The 13,088-nt window shown below is 45.0% G+C and overlaps 1 protein-coding gene across 2 annotated transcripts in view; it reads left to right on the forward strand.

The window, feature by feature from the left end:
* Positions 1-13,088, forward strand: part of ITPR1 (inositol 1,4,5-trisphosphate receptor type 1) — a 167,338-nt gene that overhangs the window by 78,266 nt on the left and 75,984 nt on the right. For both annotated transcript variants that reach the window (XM_059823204.1, XM_059823205.1), the window contains 4 exons: positions 404-524; positions 1,166-1,350; positions 2,690-2,838; positions 4,100-4,211. In XM_059823204.1, coding sequence (XP_059679187.1) covers positions 404-524; positions 1,166-1,350; positions 2,690-2,838; positions 4,100-4,211 — 567 coding nt within the window. The remainder of the gene's footprint in view (positions 1-403; positions 525-1,165; positions 1,351-2,689; positions 2,839-4,099; positions 4,212-13,088) is intronic.

Here is a 13,088-nt window from a genome sequence, read left to right on the forward strand (position 1 = left end):
AGTCCCATTTACCTGTGGACTATTGAGTCAGCTACTGGTCAACGCTAAAAGAAGAATCTCTGTATGCCAGGTTTGCTGATAACTCTGATTAAATAGATGAAGATGACTGCTTATTTCCTTTGCTTAGTCAGGCTTCAATTACTTGAGGCTTTAAGCTTTAGAAGCTATCTGTTTAATATTTCTCTTCCAGCCTTCATTCCCACCCTTTCCATTCAGTTGCTGATTGTGTGGTAGATATGCTGTCTACAACGTGAAGTTGTCTAACAAGTGGATGCAGACCAGTTAGAAATGACTAGTGTGCAGAGAGTCATGGCTGAAGCTGGTAACCGGTATTACCTCAAGGCAATGCTGATACATCTCAATATGGCATGCTGGGTTTGATTTTCTTTCCTTTGTGTTCCAGACTCGCCAGCCAGTGTTTGTACAGTTGCTGCAAGGCGTGTTCAGAGTGTACCATTGCAACTGGTTAATGCCAAGCCAAAAGGCATCAGTGGAAAGCTGCATTCGAGTCCTCTCAGATGTAGGTAAGAAGTGGATGTCATCAGAACTACCTGCTGCAAACGTGACCATCCAGTATTTGCTGCTCACATGTCATCCTTCCAAAAAGAAACTGCAGTTTACTTTCCGCAGGTGCCACTTGCGGGTAACTCAGAGCCAAGGCATAGTACAAAGCCAGGGTTACGGTGATATATTGTCATGGTTGAGCAGTAGGTGTTGTCACTCTAACCTGAAGTGCTTTCTCCGTTCAACCTCAAAACTCGCTGTGGCCCTGTTGATCTGCAGCAGGCCAATAGTTCTGTGCCACTCCTCCCAGTAACTTGCTCCAGTTTTAGTAGCAAGAAGAGTAATTTATACTGGACATGAGACCAAATTCTGTTGGACAGGTGTACATGTGTGTTAGCGTGAGATGTTGAGAGTGTGTGTGTACAGTCAGATTCCTACTCCCACACTTCGAAGACAGTAAACAGCTCCGAGATGTGAAAGCCTTTAAACATAATGCTACAGAGAGGTCTGACCCATTACACAGGGACTGAGCGTTGCATTGTTTAAAGAGCACATAAAGGAGATTGTAGAAGGAATTGCAAGTAGAGCTTGTCTTGTTCTTGCGTTGGTTGTAATACATGGGCTGAAGGAGTCAATTCTTACTAACTTCTACTTGTTGCAGCAAAAAGCCGTGCAATTGCAATTCCTGTAGACTTGGACAGTCAGGTCAACAATCTCTTCCTGAAATCTCATAGCATTGTACAGAAGACTGCAATGAACTGGCGAATGACGGCAAGGAATGCTGCCCGCAGAGATTCGGTGCTCGCTGCCTCCAGGGATTATCGAAACATAATTGAAAGATTACAGGTGACTACACAGCACCCCTTCCTCCTTTGATAAGCACGCGCTTGCATGCCTACACAAAAGGAGGAATTTACTAAGTAGAAAGACATTTGGGAATGAATCAACTAGTCAAAATGCCACATGGTAATCAAGTTAGCTGATGCGAAATATAATAATACTGTAATACTGTGTATAAAATCAAATGTAAGCCATTGTATCAAGACAGGTAATTGAACGTGCATGGCTAATGGGTATAGAAGTACTCATCCTAGGAGACGTTGATATTTGAAGCTAGTGGTACTTGAAGTATTCTTGTTCCACCATTAGTAATATTTATTTGATAAGACAGGACTTTTTCGTCATCACAGTCTTCCAAACTCCTCCAGCGCTTTGCTCCTTGTACACCAAAACTCTCGGTACAACGAAAGATGCCACAGCCCTGCCTGGAAACCACTGCAGAGCTTGAAATAAATCGATGTATCTGTTCCTTGTGAACCAGTTGCAGCCACAGTTGTTCCCTGAAACAAAGCATGTGCATTCCCATACTGGTTTTGCTGAAGAGACTGCCTAAACATAATGCTTTGTGTTAGAAATAGGGATTGATGTGTTACAGCTATAGTCTATGTTCAGATCTGTAGACAGTTCAATAAGGCCTTTTTGATACCAAATGAAATTCATCACCTTGAATGATGCCTTTATCCTTTGAAGATTCATTCTCTGGCCAAAAGCTTATTCTGGCAAACATTTCTAACTAACTTTACATAAACTTGTATTATGTAATGTAAAAACACTGCCCAACCCATTCTCATTGAAATAGCTTCTCCCTCTTTATCCATTCCTGTCTATTTGTCCATTTCAATTTGATTAAACTTCCTCTCTGGCTTCCGAGGTATCTCAGTATTTTCTGCTTGTTTAAGTATTAGGAGAAATGTGGTTTCATTTTAAGGTAGCTACAGCTTTCTGAACATCGATGAAAGGGGGAAGAATTCTATTTTTTGCATAATTTTAACAGTAGTACTTTTTGTCAGCTCATGTAAACATCAATAACCTGATCATTATCACAGAATTTAAGTGCAACTCTGAATCTGCTTTTTTCTCTTTCCCCTATATGAACAAGAGCACCCACAAAGAGGGAGAGGTAGGGGAGCTAAGAAATCTGGGGGACTGCTGGAAATCAAGAGCTTCCCTTTTAACGACAACAATTAAATGACAAAACTGAAAGTCCTGCCTGACCAAACTCTGAGGTCTTTGATTTAGTTTATCCAGGCAGGACAGACCTAACCTCTTTTGTGGTTTGTAAAATTAATTTGCATATACATTTATATGTATTTAATGTTTGTTTAAAATCTTGATTATACTCTAGGACATAGTGTCAGCTTTAGAGGATCGCCTGCGTCCTCTCGTCCAGGCGGAGTTATCAGTACTGGTAGATGTGCTTCACAGGCCTGAACTGCTCTTCCCAGAGAACACAGATGCAAGGAGGAAATGTGAAAGTGGAGGTTTCATTTGCAAGTAAGTTGTCCTGAAGTCTGGCTTGGCGGGGGGGGGGGGTGTGTTATGTTTCGCTTTTTCCCAGTTTTCCCATGCCCTGTGGAATGGTGCCCTCTTGCCCAGCTTTATGTAAAGTAGAGTATTTCCTGATACGGTAAATGCAATTTGTCCTTGGGCTGGGGGAAAGCTCTTAGCGATGGGGAAAGACTGCTTGACATGGTCTCACAGCTAATGCTTACAAATATCTGGCTTTGCTGCAGGATGGAAGTGTCATCTACAGTAGTATAAACAAGTAAAAAAATTATGAGCTAATCCCTGTTATTCTATCCCTGCCTTCAACCCTAGTAATGTTTGCAAGGTACTTAATCTTGTAGCACTTGGTGCTGGGTAAGTATGTCAGAATCGGTTGTTATCATGTGCATCGCCCAATGCAGATGCCTCCCAAATTTGGAGGGAAGGAAAAGGAAAGATTACAAGGTCATTTAGAGGACACCTGAGACCAGAATCCAGTTTCTCAGCTCACCTCCTGGAGGGGTGGATTATATAGAGACTTTATGGAAACTAGGTACCGGAGTAACAAATAAATGCTGGGCAGGATGGATTTCTAGTAGCGCTATCCAGGACTCTCAGTATATTTTCACTGAATCACTAAGGTTGGAAAAGACCTGTAAGATCACCAAGTCCAACCATCACCCCAACCCCACCATGCCCACTAAACCATGTCCCGCAGTGCCACATCCACACGTTCCTTGAACCCCTCCAGGGATGGTGACTCCACCACCTCCCTGGGCAGCCTCTTCCAGTGCTTCACCGCTCTCTCAGGAAAGACATTTTTCCTAATATCCAGCCTAAACCTCCCCTGGCACAACTTGAGGCCATTTCCTCTTGTCCTATCGCTAGTTACATGGGAGAAGAGACCATTTTTTAACAAAGTAGTATGCGGAATAGTTTTTTTTCTTACTGTTAAGTGTTTTTTCTGGAGGACCAGCAAGTCCGAAATCCCCCTGCCCCTTCCCTTGATTCCTTTCTGCCTGCAGTCAGAGGGTTTTATCTGACTGCCCTCCTGCCAGGGGGGATGCCGTTTCCTTCAGAGCTGCACCGAAGCCCGTGGTAGCTGGTTCAATGTCGCTCTTGAAAGAATGTTCCCAAGATGGTTGTGTAATGGTGTGATAATAAAACTTGTTTGCAGCTTAAACCAATTAAGTAAGACAGCCACGTATATCTTATCCCATTTTTAGAATATTAGTACTAAAATGAGCTGTGATTGATTGGTTATTTTCAGGTTAATAAAGCATACTAAACAGCTGCTAGAGGAGAATGAGGAGAAACTATGTATTAAAGTATTACAGACGCTCAGGGAAATGATGACCAAAGATAGAGGCTACGGAGAAAAGGTAATGTAATTTACAGTTCATCTTTCTGTGTTAAACACTGTCTTTATTATTCAGTAAAGGAAAAAAAAAATTCTCGCTCTTTCAAGCTGTGTTTTGTATGTGTAAGCACCTCTGTAGTGCATCAGGAATAAAACATTTTTAGTCAACTAGTAACTTCAAATATAATTTGAAAGGTAAGCTTGTTTTTGTTGCTTTTCTACTTTAGACTTGCAAGTTTAAGTCTAATTCCTGCGGTTGCTGGCACTGAAGAAATACCTAATTGCGTTACCTTTTTATGAAGGATGTAACTTCTTTACCTGCTTTCTGGGTCTAGGGCACTCTTCATCAGGTCACATAACCTTGCAACAAGAGGATATTTTGTAGTTTAATTTATATACAACTGAGTCGTCATTTTGTGAATTATAGACGGAAACTGTCTGTACAGCCACCCATGGTTTTTTCTTTGTTTCCTACATACAACTCCTTTGTCTTGTTGAGAAGAACATTTTTCTGTAGGTACAGACCTATTCTCTATTTGCATCAGAAGAGTGTGTATATGCCTGTATGTTTGTTTATCTAGGCATTCCTACAATCAATCTCAAAATCCTAGTCTAATTATCTCATACATTTTTAAGCAACCGAGGTTATTACCATGCCACACGGTAGGTGTACAGAGCAATACACCCTCCCAGTGAAGGTGCTTATGAGCAGTTGAGAATTGCCAGTTGGGACTGGGGGAAGCAGTGGTGTGGAAGGACGCTCCTGCAACCGAGAGCAGATGGTGTGTCTCATCCAATTTTCACTTGTACTGGGTTTTAAAGTTGTTGCATAGTGCTAGATTCACAGCACAAAAAGGGAAAAGCTTTAGAGGTAAGACAGTTTCATAATCATAATAATTGTTGATCTCTGTAGCTATAGCTGCAGCTGCAAGGGAGGGAGATGCTCCGAAGGCAGAGGAACCCTTAGCATCACTGGGCCAGCTGGGATGTCGCACACGACCTCTGCTTTGGCTAGCCTAGCAGGAAACGAGGAGGATGTAGGAGCTGGAATACAGTGCTGCTCTGTTGCCAGTCCAGCGAGAGGCAGGCACTGGCACGCCAGAGCGCAGGGACCTGGAGGAGGGAGAGCAAATGGAGTGAGGAGGCTGCGTGCATGTGGGTGAACACGTGCATGCGTGTGGGCTGTTAGCTGAGCACACCCGGCTGAGCGCACAGCAGCGCCATGAGTGATCGGGAGACTCCTAGGAAAATGCCTGAAGGGTAGGGATGGCCGGTGCTGTGCTCCCTGCCCTGTCAGGGAACGCTCTTCCGCTCTTCCCACGTGCTGCCACCACCTCTTGGCTGTCAGAGGTCCAGCCCACCTCCCGGCCACTGCTGCTGCTTTGCTCTCAACCTGCAGTCCTACCTAGGGTTTTTTTTCCACTTTCTAGTAGCAGTGTTTTTGAATAAACTCACTGACTTTGGGGGAGTGCCCTAATCAACTGCAAGAGAGAAGCGTATAAATGTGGGATGAGAGGGGGAGCCGGGTAGGTAGGAAAGGGCAGCAACTTTCAACACCTTGTCCTTTTCTGCTGAAGTGGCAGCATCTTCTGCTGGGTCATAACAGCACAAGCTGAAGCCCTGTGGGGACCTTCTGTCCCCTCCTCAAGGTCCCTTTACTAAGACATCTGTCATATAGTACAAGTCTGATCTGCGAGGCGACTGGTTGTAGCCTGCAGAAGTTAGTCTGCTCCTATGAAAGGGAGTTGGGCTAGATGATCCTCTTGAGCAAGTGTAGAGTGCTGGTATCTCCTGTTGCCAAAAGCTGGGGATGTAAAAGGTTCAGTGTAATCATAGATTTGGTTTTATGCTTTGTTAACACATCAGTCTACATCCTTCTGTTAAAAAAGAGTCAACAGAGACTGTTCAAGGTCACCTTAAGTAACAGAAAGGGTGGATGAGATCTTCTATCCATACTATATATACTATACACCAACAAAACCCAAATGAGAGCTTTGAGATTTCTTTCTTTTAAATGCAATATGCCACTCGGAGATTTTTCTAAATGGAAATTCATGTACAAGAGTTCCTTAGACTTTATTTGGCCAACTCAGGTGAAGCAGTATTTCTAGAAGATGCAGTTAACATAACTTGCACCATTCAGACTATGGAGAACCCCACAAGATCCTAAAGATCTTCAAAATGTAGAAAATGCATTAATTTCTGAAACAGTAGATCAGTTACATAACGCAAGATAAGAATATGCTTGCTTGTGAAGTGGAGTTCCGAATATGAAAAAGCAGCTGATTGCTTACAGATAGACTGCTAGTAGTAGTAGAACAGCTCTTACTGTCTGGCTCCGAGAAGTGCAATCATATTTATTCTCCCTTGTGACTCATATAACTGTATTTAGTCACCACTTAAAAGGCAATACCTTTTTGTTTTTAAAATCATCTTGGAGTGTAAAAAAAAAAAGGGGGGGGAAGGAAGAAAACCCCTTATGCACCCATTCTAAATACAGGAGTCCCTACATACATAAAGATGGCAAAACTTGTTCTTGTGATCAGAATATTGATCACGCAAGCAGTATCGTTTGTAGGTCAGATGGTCACAGAACTGACAGCAGTCACTTCAAAGTAGTGTTCTGCAGCAGAGCCCCATGGAAGTTTTGGCGTAGCGTGTGATTTTGCTGTAATGCCATGTGGCGCTCTCTGAAACTATCTGGTTTGTAAAAAGATTGTACTCCTCCTCTCACACTTAATCTTCCAGCACAAATAATAAAAATGCCACACCCTCCTGGCCCGTGTGCCTGTCCCTTCTGTAGGTGGGAAACGTAATGAGAATGCGGTGTTGTCCGCTCCCATTAGCGAAGGGCTTCATTAAACAGCTGGGATTCCTCTGCAGCATGCAAAAACCGTGGTGAGAACACAGATGTACAGAAGCTTGTGGGAAGGCTCGAAGTTTTACATATTGCTAAAGACTCCTCATCTTGGCACGCGCTCAGGTTCGCTCAGTGACGGGTAGCATACTGTGGTATATTTAATAGGCAGAAAACTTTACTACGTTGACAGTGTAGGCTAGACCCAAGTTTTTTACTTTGCTGAAACATGTCATTCATACACATCTTCCCGGGTGCCTACCAGATGATTAGCCTCAATTCTGCAGGACTTAGATTTTAAAACTCCATTTCTCTTCCCAAACTGGAAATCCAGCCTTTGCACTCCTACTGCTGCTCACAGCTCACGCTGGTGGCGACTCTTATGCCCACGGGTGAAGCTCTTGGATCGCAGTCAGCCAGCCCGCGTGGTTTGTCACTTGGCAGAGGAACAAAGCCAGGGCGCATCCTGCCTCCGAAGCTGCCTGGCGCAGCGCTTCCAGCGGTGTCGGTTCCCTAACCCACCGCATCCGGGCCGCTTGCAAATGTTACTTATGCCGACTGTAAAATACTCACAATGTTGGATTGCAGCATTAAAGTGTTAAATGATTTATAAGATCCTAACATGAAATTTACTTGTAATTTCTCTTACTAACGCTTGCTTTCAATTCTTCCCCTTCTTTCTTTTCCGGCAGATTACCATTGAATTGGATAATGCTGAGGTTTTAATTTTATTTATTTTTACAGTGTTGTTTCTATGGTGTTTGTTTTATGAGTAGCCCTGTGATCTGTCCTGTTGTCTCTTCAGCACTGAGCTTTCTGATTTGTATGCCTGTGTTAGTGAGTTAGTTGGGTTTTCAGTCTGCCGTGTGTCTACGCTGGGAATAGTTACCATAACTAATTCCATATGTCATTACTTGGTGTATTAGTCCAAATGCAGTTATAATTTCCGGCAGTCTGCAATCATCTGGTGCCGTAGTAGATCCTGTGAAGTTTAGGGCCAGATCCCCGAGTGCTTTTGGAGCATCAACTGCCGCAAGCACCATTAAAACGTCAGCATTTAGCACTCGGCCGCGACTCCCACGTCAGTGGTGAACAGGCTTTTTCAGCAAAACTAACTACTGAGGTTTAATGGCGTGCACACAAGTTGAACCTGCCAAAAGCCAACTGGAGAAGGCCCTGAACGAGGTGTCTCCGCTTGCTGACTAGCGAGAGCCTCTGCTCATGTCCCAGGGCACGGCAGGACTGTGGAGGGCTGGGTCCTTGCGCAGAAACTGGGCTGCTGGCTTTACCGAAAAAGGTGACAGTCAAGCAATCCATCAAAGCATCTCACCGTCCTTCCTCTTGCTTCTTAGTCAGGGTTTGGTGTATAAAGCCACGTAAAACGTTCGGATGTGTTGTGAAAGCGATGTGGTGTAACCCTATGAAAATGACTGACTTCTGAAGCCGTTTCTGTGTGAAAAGCTTCCTACCATTGAAAACGTGCCTTCAGTTGGCAGTGCAACAGCCCGGGTTGTGTTTATGCTGTATGTAGCCATTTTACGGGCGGAAAAGCCGTATTTGAGTGAGAACTTTCAGTTTAACTGAAATTAAGCTTTCTAAGGACTTTTAAAAGCGGTGTGTCTGGTTCGGGCACTGGCGCACGGGGTGGAGGGAGGGAGCTGAGCCATCTCTGCTGCTGCAACTTCCTCATCCAGCTCAAAAAAACCCACGTGTGGGTGCTAAATTTGAGATTCTTTTTGCATAAATGTATAATACTGAGAAAGTGGTTGACTGGCACCTTATTTTACTGAAATACCAGGAAAAAAAAAGAAGTTTTTTCCTCTCTGTGCTTTGTTTCCTGTGTTCTCCCCCAAACCAACCTTTTATTTGGGACAAAATACAACATTTAAAACACTTAAAACGTTACTGCTCTTTATTTGATTGAGTAGATAATGAAATACACCATAAATTGCTTTCTGTAGAACTTGTTAATTTTGATGTTGATCAGCAGAATTGCCTCATTCTGCACACCAAATACTATTTGGGGACCTTGCCTGTGGAAATGGATTTGAAATCCGAACTATTTGTCAGAAAAGTAGACCCAAAAGTGCACACATCGCCCAGGGTTGGGTTGGAGGGTCTTTTCTGTTCAGCAGGGCTTTTAGGGGAGGGAAGGAGCAGAATTCCTCGTGAGAACAAACCAGAGTTGTGGCTTTTTTGGTTTGTTTTTAATCTAGCCTCTGCTTGGGATGCTCAGGCTCCTGCTGTGCCGCCAGTCAGTGCCGTCACCGTCATCCCGGCGTGCGCTGGGGTCCCCGCTCCAGGCTGGAGCAGAAGGTCCAGCCAGGGTCTGAGATACCATTCCCACCAACAGTTTCGGTGTCAACAAGAAGCTTTTTATCAGAAAATCCTCAACTAGAGCTGCTCGAGTATTTACCCTTCTCTTTGTCGGTGGAAACTTTCTGCTCTTAGCGTGCCCTTCCCGTTAGCATGTGTAGAAGATAGCTGATGGGCAGGATGTTCGCAGAGAGAGAAAGTCTGAATTTGCTCTGAAGGACAGCCGTTGGTGTGGCACGAGCGCGTTTACTGCACTGTGCTAGTATGAGCAGTCTCAGGTGGGTCTCCAAGCTTCACACTAAACTTTTGGTATTGTATAGTTACAGAGGTGCTGCAGTGTCTAACCTCTGGTGTAATTATTTTCATTTTCTCTTTTTTTTTATTAGCCAACGTTTTTTCCCCTCTTACCTGGGGAGTATGCACCAGCAGTGCGCTCTGGTTTTGAAAAGTTAATCTGTATCATATGAATGTTTCCGTCAGGCGCTAGACCCCTTAGAATAGCATATGTATATATATATATAATTTTATCTTGGAGAAGCTTCAGACAAACTTGAATTGTTTAATTGCAAATTAAGTCATAAGACGAAACTCTTTCCCCTTTGGTTTCTGGCTGTTATGTGCTGTCTTTGCCTGCAATAAATCAGCCAGAGCGTGCGGAGCAATTTAGGAGTCGGTCTGGAGGCTGCAGAGGAGGAACTTCACTGCTTGTGGAGGGAGCAGGTGTGTTTCTAACCATGGGAAAGAGGCGCTGGCTGCTCACCAAACGGGATTCGGATGGGGCTGGAACCGCTGACAACTCGCAAAGGAAATCCTGGTGTTCCCTTTTTTTTTTTCCCCGTCAATCCTGGAAACTGTAAACATTTAGGGCAAAGAATACAGAAATATCCATTATTAGTGAAATTATTAACTTCCCTTTCTGTTGAGTTCTGCACAAATTTTCTGATCAGCTGAAATGCTTTTTATTCCCTTGGGGTAAAACTCTATTGAAGTAACCATCCTATGGCATGATTTCATAGTAGTTATGTGACTGTATACCTAGATAGATTTATATATCTTAGTTGCTTACTGCAAGGTAATTTCAGTAAGCGGTGGGTCCAAATGATAAAAATAAAAATCCAAATATTAAAATGCCAGGAGGTCCATGCACTTGTTACTGAAAGTCGTGGTAGAGAATCGGCGTTCCAGCCCCCCTTAACGTTTTTGCGAGTGCAGAAAGGGAGTGAGTGCCCTTTTAACTGGGTGAATAATGCTGGAATTCACCTTGATGGTAGGAAATCCCCCGCAGAACAGGAAGGATGGTGAACGCCGCGACCCGAGCGCAGGGTCGGCAGCTCCCCTGCAAATGCCTGGCTGAGCCGTTGGGGTTGCTGGAGCGTCTGCAGTGCTGCAGAAGTGTCGTGGCAATGAAGGGTTTAATGCTGTTGGCCTAGTTCGCGTCCTTTCTCTTGAGGGGTTTGTCTGGAAGTCCCTTTTTGCTGGAAATGAGGGACAGGAAGGAACTGTAGTTTTCCAAGGAGAAGCGGTGTAGTGTGGTGTTTGTTTTCAACATCTATTACTATAGTCTGAGGACCATGATCTGGCCTGGCTGAAATACGGCGATAGCATCTTTAAGCTCTTGTAGAAGTTTTATTGAACTCTACAGCATCCCCTGTTGTGGCAGGATTTGTGTAAAACGTTTTTCTTCTGGGGACAGAAATGAGGATACTCCAAGAATGAGAGTCATCTTGCAGCATTTCCAAAGCACTCAGGTCCCTATGAACTTGTAAAAGTGCACAGACCTTTGGGGTAGGGGCCGCGTAAGACCGGTATTAAAATAAAGAGCAGAAGAGGTATCTTGAAAGATCGATGAAACGCACAATTTGGTTTGCTAGAAAACCAAAACCATGGGAAACTGTAAACCATCTTGCACCTTATTTGCACCTTGCAGCGTGGTTGTGTTGGGTTTTGTCCTGATCTTGGGCAGCCGTGTGCTCAGAGCTTGTCTTACGGTTTGCGGCAGGACTCCTGGGTCTCTGGCTCCGCGGGCTCTCCCGGAGCGTCGGGCGGGCGTCAGGAGCTGAAGGGGTCTGACCCGAGCTGAAGAGCTAAATAGGGTGGTCTTAGCATTGGCTCTGCGCAGGTTTCTCAAGTGATAAAGAAGAAAGCCCCAAGGTGGGGTGCGGGCGCGTTGTCTCTGAAAGCCCTTGGGCTGAGTCTGGAGCTGCTGTAATCCTCTTCTTGGTGGAGCTGTTGACGATGTCGGTCTCTCAGGACCAAGCTAAATTTGCCTCGAGTGCCATCGAGCCTGCACCTTTGCCAACAGCGATAGCTAAACCCCAGTTGTAATTAGACACAACAGCTTAATTTACTTTTAATTTGATCCCCGCCCCACTGAGAAGGCCAGGCGTGATGCAGATGCAGGTTGTGCGGTGTTTCACGGCTGAAGTTGAGGTGGTGAAGCTCCACCGTGGGCTCCCTGTGGTCCGGGAGGCGTTTCGGTTCCCCTCCGCCCTCCCGGGCCTTTGGGGACAGCACGGCCCGCTCTCCCCTGCAGCGCGAGGCCCGGCCACGAGAACGCCTACGTCCTAGAGAAACACGTTAATATTTTCTGGACTAAAAAGGAGAGACGTGTTAGTGCTGACCTGCAGGTGGCAAGCGCAGGATGCGGAACGCGGCTGGGAGATGGCCTACTTCTTTTTTTCCCTTTCCCCCCTCCCAGCCACGCTGCCGTGAGCGGCTCCGCTGGGCACCTGCCAACATTCAGGCAGCAGTTACATAAGAACAGCTTTTTTTCCTGGAATTTAGGCCCGCCGCTGATGTGTGACCTTCAGCGGTAATTGCCAATAAACACGGTGGAGATGTTTACAGTCACCGCGGGCCGCGCCGGGGCTGCCGGCCCCCGAGCCTACGCCGGTAGCTGCCGTGCCTGTGGGGCTGCCGACGCTTCCCGTGCCCACCCGTTCCATCCCGTTGGATCTGGGGTTTATCTTTTGGGGTGACGAGGGGGTGCTCTGCTGCTCCCCCCCGGCTCCGCGGGGCTGGCGGGGCCCTGGGCAGGGGCCAGCAAACACCAAAAGGACCAAATCCAGCAAAACTCTATAAGCACCCAGAGTTTCCCACGTAATTGTTTAGTCCGTTTTAGGATTTGAAATCAAAAAACTGAATCAAGTAAAACCCCTGGGTGTTTTTTTTGTTGTTGTTGGGGTTTTTCTATTTTTATTCAGTAATGACATTTCTTTATGCAGCTGATAAAACGACATCCAGCAAAATACACCTACAGACCCAATCAATATAGTTTTTGGGGGTTTTTTTCACCTCTTGACTTTGGTCTTGAGGTTTCAAGTAGTTGAAAAGGGAACTGAAAATCCCGGTTCAAAGGGGCTGACTGAAGTAACCTTCTCGGTGCTCTTTATCAATGATAAACTAAAACTACAGAGGCTGAGTAAGGTGCAAAATATATGCTATTTTACGTATCTTCTGATTGGAATTGGAAAATTTATTAACCTCTTCAGTGCTGGAGAGAGGCACTTAGAAATTATTTTCCTTGTAGAGAGAGCTTATTCCACAGTCATTTCTCTTGTGTATTTTGCACTTAGACAGTGCTTCACTTGTTATGTCTCAAGCAGAGGAAATGCAGGCTCTCATAAATTTTTGTGGGCTGCCTTATATTTTTTTTTCCTTCAGAAATCCTGCAATCTTTGGACTGTTTTTATTGCATGAGCTGGACTTGGTGAGCTCTCTGGAAAA

This window comes from Gavia stellata, chromosome 12, assembly GCF_030936135.1.
Source record: "Gavia stellata isolate bGavSte3 chromosome 12, bGavSte3.hap2, whole genome shotgun sequence".
NCBI classification, from domain to species: domain Eukaryota; kingdom Metazoa; phylum Chordata; class Aves; order Gaviiformes; family Gaviidae; genus Gavia; species Gavia stellata.